The 7,550-nt window shown below is 48.7% G+C and overlaps 1 protein-coding gene across 5 annotated transcripts; it reads right to left on the reverse strand.

Moving 5' to 3' along the window:
* Window positions 1–70: 70 nt before the first annotated feature.
* On the reverse strand, window positions 71–7,198 carry LOC308131240 (inosine-uridine preferring nucleoside hydrolase). Of its 5 annotated transcripts, none has more exons than XM_080497892.1 (7): window positions 7,035–7,198; window positions 4,309–4,366; window positions 3,600–3,787; window positions 2,934–3,113; window positions 2,762–2,873; window positions 612–748; window positions 71–529 (listed from the first exon to the last, which is right to left on the reverse strand). In XM_080497892.1, the coding sequence occupies exons 1-7, from the start codon at window positions 7,071–7,073 to the stop codon at window positions 182–184; spliced, it is 1,062 nt and encodes a 353-aa protein (XP_080354018.1). In that variant the 5' UTR covers window positions 7,074–7,198; the 3' UTR covers window positions 71–181. The 5 variants fall into 5 exon arrangements, with proteins under 5 accessions (XP_080354018.1, XP_080354020.1, XP_080354021.1 ...); XM_080497894.1 differs by lacking the exon at window positions 7,035–7,198 and adding an exon at window positions 6,992–7,012; XM_080497895.1 differs by lacking the exon at window positions 7,035–7,198 and adding an exon at window positions 6,980–6,995.
* Between the last annotated feature and the right edge of the window lie 352 nt (window positions 7,199–7,550).

The following is a 7,550-nucleotide window of genomic DNA, read 5'->3' on the forward strand; positions in this document are numbered from 1 at the left end:
TTATATCAACACTTTCAGTCACAATTCAATTCACAATACAAGCGGCTGTAACAGGTGTAATAATGTTTTATTCAGGAGTTTCCATCTGAAACTGTCCAGAACCACTGACTAAGTTTTACAAAAGCTGAAGTTTGTGTGTCTCAGTTTTAATACAGTAGAACGTGAAGAGGAACGCTTGCTGCTATTTCAGCGCCGCCATCATCATCTGCTTGAACTTGTCCATGTCCACCTTCTTCATGATACAAGCCGTGTGACTCTTCTTCAGGAAACCCGCCGTGTCCATCACCATCATTCCCCGGGTGAGCGCGCCCGTCAGCTCCACGCTGACCGGGTAGCGCTCGCTCTCCGTGATGAACGCGTCGTCCACGGCGGCCGCCACCGCGTACGAGTCGCACGACACGAAGCCCGACCCGGCGACGAACTCCTTCTGGAAGCGCTCGCTCTGCGACATCTGCATGCTGTGGCGGAAGATCTTCTCCATGAAGCGAGCCTTCCTGCTGTCCTGCGCCAGCCAGGCGTCACAGAACTCCTGCAGGAGCACAAACACAAGGCGTTGCCGGGCGGAGGACTCGGCGGCGCCGGGTCGTCGTGGGCGGCGGGATGAGTCGTACCCAGGACAGCTTGTGGTAGCAGGTGAACTCCCAGCAGGCCAGGTAGGTGGGACACTGGTACTCCTGCAGCACCGTGTACGCCGCCTCGGGGTCGGCGGTGAAATTGAACTCGCCACAAACTGTGGTGTTTCCTCGAGCTGCAACACAGGAGACTTCAGTGCTGTTCTACTAATGAAGCTCTACGTGGCCTGAAGCACCAAGAACAGGTCATGAATCAATGTTGTGGACAAAACAACCACGTGACGTCAGTCATTTCACAGCAGTTAGAAGAAAAGAGTTTTTGGTTTTGTAGCTTATTAAAGATCAAGTTGTTTAATCCTTCCCACTGAAAATGTTTTAAAAGAGGAACCAAAGCTTGTTCCACCTGGAGGAACCTCCAGCGCTTCACTTGAAACGGGACCGGCCTCTTGAATCTGACTAAAACCTCCTGCTCTTCTGGACTCCTGAGGAACAGGAGCTGTGAACCCCGGTTCCTCAGGTGAACCGCGGTTCCTCAGGTGAACCGTGGTTCCTTCAGGTGAACAGGAGCTGTGAACCCCGGTTCCTCAGGTGAACAGGAGACCCTGAACTGGTTTATTCTTGCAGGTTTTAATAGTTTGGTGCCAGAGGAAGAATAAACTCCACGACAAATCAGCACTTTCTCTTCAGTTTCTTCTATTTCATCAACATTTTTCATTAATAAAACTCATGTGGTCAAGATGTCTGAAATATAAAACATGCATTTATTTTCATACCATTTTGATCTATCTAGACCAGGGGTGGGCCGCCCTGGTCCTGGAGGGCCGCAGCCCTGCAGGTTTTAGACGTCTCCTCACATCAATACAGCAAATTAGTGGCTCCAAGTCCAGCTTTCTGCAGAGACTGAGCAGGAAACATCTAAAACCTGCAGGGCTGCGGCCCTCCAGGACCAGGATGGCCCACCCCTGGTCTAAAACCTGCAGGGCTGCGGCCCTCCAGGACCAGGACGGCCCACCCCTGGTCTAAAACCTGCAGGGCTGCGGTCCTCCAGGACCAGGGTGGCCCACCCCTGGTCTAAAACCTGCAGGGCTGCGGCCCTCCAGGACCAGGACGGCCCACCCCTGGTCTAAAACCTGCAGGGCTGCGGCCCTCCAGGACCAGGATGGCCCACCCCTGGTCTAAAACCCCGCGGCTGCGGTCCTCCAGGACCAGGGTGGCCCACCCCTGGTCTAAAACCTGCAGGGCTGCGGCCCTCCAGGACCAGGATGGCCCACCCCTGGTCTAAAACCTGCAGGGCTGCGGTCCTCCAGGACCAGGATGGCCCACCCCTGGTCTAAAACCTGCAGGACTGCGGCCCCCCAGGACCAGGATGGCCCACCCTTGGTCTAAAACCTGCAGGACTGTGGCCCCCCAGGACCAGGATGGCCCACCCCTGAGCTAGACTATAAAATAAACATTTGTAATGAATGAAAATGAAAACGTTGCTGTAAATGAATATTTATATACATCAGTGTTCTGCAATTGAAAAATGACCCAGCACTATTTTATCTGCATGAAGTGGAGAAAAACTCTTTTCGTCTAAAATTGGTACATTTTGAAAAAACAAAAAGCTGAATATCTTTGATTGACTTCAGAAAGGAAGTGTTGAAACGCTCAACAGCCAGTGTCCATCAGATAAGTGCCACTTTTAGTTGTCAAGGAATCAGAAGTTCCTTCATGAAGGTTTCAGAGCTTCAGCTTCTCACTTATAAAACAGACGACTTCCAGCTACAACGTTAGAAAGTTGAGCCACAACATACTTCTTTTTGTTGTTATTTCAAAAAGAGAAAAGCTGGACATTTTGCAGAACTCAAAACATGTGGACTGGAATAAAGTCGTAGACCTCAAATGTAAGACAATCCCACTTTCCAGACCTTTTTCCAGGAGAAAAGCTTCTGAGAATCAGACCATGATGGTTTGATTCTCATCAAGGAGATACGAAAAACTAATGTTCATAAGACATCCTAACAAACCTCAAGTCTCCAGGGATTTATCCAAGAAAACAACCACAATATTGTACCTATTCACTGTCTTTTAGTCTGATCACACTAACATTTCCGTGCTCATTTCTAGAACTAAGTGAATCTTCTTGAAGCTGTTGGAACTTCCTGTCCTGAATGAAGCTGTGGTGCAACCAAAGCAGAGTGACTGACATTCCGTGTTTCCTCCCATGATGTAGAGGCGTCGCAGCTTCCTGGGCAGCTCCGGGTCCATCCTGACGGCCAGGGCCAGGTTGGTGAGCGGCGCCGTGGCCACCAGACACACCTGACAAACACACACACACACACTTCAGACGTGTTCACACACACTCTGCGGCGGCCTCACCTCTCCAGGATTGTCGTTGACGAGCCTTATCATGGCCGCCACGGCGTTCTCCTGCTGGATCAGGTCCAGAGATGGCGCGTCGGGGTCGGGAGCGTCTCCAAACCCGTCCTGGCCGTGGAAGTCTCCGGCGCCGATCACGTTCCCCAGGATGGGCTTAGCGGCGCCTTTGAACACGGGAATCTGCCAGACATGACGCCACATTGACTGGAGGACGAGGCCACGAGGAACCTTTACAACCTTTTCATGAAACAAGCAAGTCCCTGGTTTTCACTTCCCGCCAGAAATAAGAGCACACTCAATGCAAGTCAAGACTGAACCATCACAAATATACAATCGTAAGACAAAACAATAGCAGTCTTGTTGTTCACTGGTCAATCTGATTGACATTTCTTTCCTCTGACTGAAACAAACGTCTCCAGTTTGAAATGTGTGCGAGGCTCCAAACATCAAGTCCTTCCTTCCTTGTCCAACAACCTTCCATGTTGTTTTCCTAGAGAACCTTTGGTCTGATCTAAACCACAACCTAACCACCAGCATGACCTGCACTTCCTCCGTCAGCTCATGAGCTTTGAGGAAACGGCAGCTAATTGCTGCTCACATTTACAATCTGCTGCCTCACGTGTCACATGAGCAGAACATCAGAGTCATGTGTGGAATTGAACCGACCTCCAGCCGATCGCAGGCCTGCAGGACTCGCAGAGTGTTCTTGCACACATTCTCCACCGAGGTGTTTCCATGGACACACGTGATGCCCAGCAGCTCCACGCCGGGGGCGGCTAGCGCTAGCATGATGGCCTGAGCGTCGTCCACGCCGCAGTCCACGTCCAGCAGCAGCTTCTTGCTCATCCTGAGTCCTGCAGGAAACACCGTCGTGTGACGAGAGCAAAACTCTGCAGCCTGACGGTTAATGGTCAGACTGATTGTTAACTCAACGATCAGACTGACCGTTGAGTTAACGGTCAGACTGACCGTTAACTCAACGGTCAGTCTGATCGTTGAGTTAACAATCAGTCTGACCGTTGAGTTAACAATCAGTCTGATCGTTGAGTTAACAATCAGTCTGACCTCAGTCTGACCTCCGTTAACTCAACGGTCAGTCTGATCGTTGAGTTAACGGTCAGTCTGATCGTTGAGTTAACGGTCAGTCTGACCGTTGAGTTAACGGTCAGTCTGACCGTTGAGTTAACGGTCAGCTCCCCCCGAACAAACAACACGTGGTGGAGGAGGCGTCCCGGAGCTCCGTCAGCAGCTCCAGACGTTTCCACCCTCCAACACAATACATTGTTTGTTTGGTGGAACAGCAAAGTTCCAGAACGGCTCTGGAGACGTTTTTATCTGAGAGAGAAAATACATGAACCAGTGAAGAAGGACCTACCTGTGGTAGAAACAAGGTGACGAGCTCCTCTACACTCTAGCTGGGACCAGCGAACAACCTTTGACCAGAGAGAGACAGAGAGAGAGAATGACAGAGAGAATGAGAGAGAGAGAGAGAGATAATGAGAGAGAGAGAGAGAGAGAGAGAGAGAGAGAGAGAGACACAGAGAGAGAGAGACACAGAGAGAGAGAGACACAGAGAGAGCGAGAGAGAGAGAGAGAGAGAGAGAGAGAGAGAGAGAGACACACACACACACACACACACATTGGGTGAACACACACACTCCCCCCCCCCGGTCATAAATTAAATGTTTACTACATTGTTTAATAATTGTTCAGGTTTGTCTCGGGGACAGTTTAGTTTTACAAACTTCTGCAAAGACAGAGGCATTGAGGCAACAAATGCATTAAACAGTGAAACAGGTCAAATGTGCATTATAGCCCTTTTATTAACACACATTAGTGGTTAAACGTGCATCTTTGACCTTCAGGTCCAAACTGGTGTTAGAATTAAAAATTAATCAGAATAACAGTGTAAGATAAAGAAAATTAAGCTTCCGCAATGTCGTCGTTTCTGAAACAAAAGGTCGACACAACCAGTAGAGCAGCAACAACTAGAGTAGAGCAGCAACAACTAGAATAGAGCAGCAACAACTAGAATAGAGCAGCAATAACTAGAATAGAGCAGCAACAACTAGAGCAGAGCAGCAACAACTAGAGTAGAGCAGCAATAACCAGAGCAGAGCAGCAACAACTAGAGTAGAGCAGCAACAACTAGAGTAGAGCAGCAACAACTAGAGTAGAGCAGCAATAACCAGAGCAGAGCAGCAACAACTAGAGCAGAGCAGCAACAACTAGAGTAGAGCAGCAACAACTAGAGTAGAGCAGCAACAACTAGAGCAGAGCAGCAACAACTAGAGTAGAGCAGCAACAACTAGAATAGAGCAGGAACAACTAGAGTAGAGCAGCAACAACTAGAGCAGAGCAGCAACAACTAGAGTAGAGCAGCAACAACTAGAGCTGAGCAGCAACAACTAGAGTAGAGCAGCAACAACTAGAGCAGAGCAGCAACAACTAGAGTAGAGCAGCAACAACTAGAGCAGAGCAGCAACAACTAGAGTAGAGCAGCAACAACTAGAGTTGAGCAGCAACAACTAGAGCTGAGCAGCAACAACTAGAGTAGAGCAGCAACAACTAGAATAGAGCAGGAACAACTAGAGTAGAGCAGCAACAACTAGAATAGAGCAGCAACAACTAGAGTAGAGCAGCAACAACTAGAGCTGAGCAGCAACAACTAGAGTAGAGCAGCAACAACTAGAATAGAGCAGCAACAACTAGAGCAGAGCAGCAACAACTAGAATAGAGCAGCAATAACTAGAGCAGAGCAGCAACAACTAGAATAGAGCAGCAACAGCTAGAATAGAGCAGCAATAACTAGAGCAGAGCAGCAACAACTAGAATAGAGCAGCAACAACTAGAGTAGAGCAGCAACAACTAGAGCTGAGCAGCAACAACTAGAGTAGAGCAGCAACAACTAGAATAGAGCAGCAACAACTAGAGCAGAGCAGCAACAACTAGAATAGAGCAGCAATAACTAGAGCAGAGCAGCAACAACTAGAATAGAGCAGCAACAGCTAGAATAGAGCAGCAATAACTAGAGCAGAGCAGCAACAACTAGAATAGAGCCGCAACAGCTAGAATAGAGCAGCAACAACTAGAATAGAGTAGCAACAACTAGAGTAGAGCAGCAACAACTAGAATAGAGCAGCAACAACTAGAGTAGAGCAGCAACAGCTAGAGTAGAGCAGCAACAGCTAGAGTAGAGCAGCAACAACTAGAATAGAGCAGCAACAGCTAGAGCAGAGCAGCAACAACTAGAGTAGAGCAGCAACAACTAGAGCAGAGCAGCAACAGCTAGAGCAGAGCAGCAACAACTAGAGTAGAGCAGCAACAACTAGAGCAGAGCAGCAACAACTAGAATAGAGCAGCAACAACTAGAATAGAGCAGCAATAACTAGAGCAGAGCAGCAACAACTAGAATAGAGCAGCAACAGCTAGAATAGAGCAGCAACAACTAGAATAGAGCAGCAACAGCTAGAATAGAGCAGCAACAACTAGAATAGAGCAGCAACAACTAGAGCAGAGCAGCAACAACTAGAGCAGAGCAGCAACAACTAGAGTAGAGCAGCAACAGCTAGAATAGAGCAGCAACAACTAGAGCAGAGCAGCAACAGCTAGAATAGAGCAGCAACAACTAGAGCAGAGCAGCAACAGCTAGAGTAGAGCAGCAACAACTAGAGCAGAGCAGCAACAGCTAGAGTAGAGCAGCAACAGCCAGAGCAGAGCAGCAACAGCTAGAGTAGAGCAGCAACAACTAGAGCAGAGCAGCAACAGCCAGAGCAGAGCAGCAACAACTAGAATAGAGCAGCAACAACTAGAGCAGAGCAGCAACAGCTAGAGCAGAGCAGCAACAGCTAGAGCAGAGCAGCAACAGCCAGAGTAGAGCAGCCTAACCTCCTCACAGAGACAGAGCCCACCCAGACACTCACCGGACCACACCAGAACACACCGGAACTCACCGGACCACACCGGACACTCACCGGACCACACCGGAGCACACCGGAACTCACCGGAACACACCGGAACTCACCGGAACACACTGGAACACACACCGGAACACACACCGGACCACACCGGAACACACACCGGACCACACTGGACACTCACCGGACCACACCGGAACACACACCGGACGGCCCCCGCCATACCTGCAGGTTCCGGGGCAGAGAGCGGGCGACACTCCGACGTCTCACTCCTTCTGCGGCCACAGAAGCCAGACGCGACCCGTCGACGCTTTTTCTTCACTGATACAATAATTTTAAGAAGTTCAGTTAAATCACTGCAAAGCCGAGTTTGTCACTCCAAGCGTCACTATTCAAGATTGTAGGTTTTTTTATTTAAGATCTAATGATGTGGTACAATCTATGTATATGACGTCACTTCCGGATGCTTTCTAAACACGCGCCTGTGTCTGAAAATCTAAAAGACAAGGTGCATTTAGAAGAGAAAGACTCAGATTTAAACGATCCCACTGTACTTTAGACACTTAATTCGCAGATGTGAATACTTAAAGATTCATCACAACCTTCATGTATTTACTGTAATTCAGTTAATTACAGTAGGATGCAGTTTTGTTTTGTTTTGCGTTTTTATGAAAATAGAATCTTTTTTGATGTAAATAAA

Source organism: Blennius ocellaris (genome assembly GCF_963422515.1).
Source record: "Blennius ocellaris genome assembly, chromosome: 6".
Lineage (NCBI taxonomy): Eukaryota > Metazoa > Chordata > Actinopteri > Blenniiformes > Blenniidae > Blennius > Blennius ocellaris.

Excerpts from the sequence above, each read along its gene's own strand:
- LOC308131240 (XM_080497892.1), bottom strand. The coding sequence starts at position 7,073 with ATGGCGGGGGCCGTCCGGTGTGTGTTCCGGTGTGGTCCG. Across the intron at positions 3,114-3,599 it reads AGGCCTGCGATCGGCTGGAG|ATTCCCGTGTTCAAAGGCGC; the intron begins GTCGGTTCAATT and ends CATGTCTGGCAG. Across the intron at positions 530-611 it reads GCTACCACAAGCTGTCCTGG|GAGTTCTGTGACGCCTGGCT; the intron begins GTACGACTCATC and ends GTGCTCCTGCAG.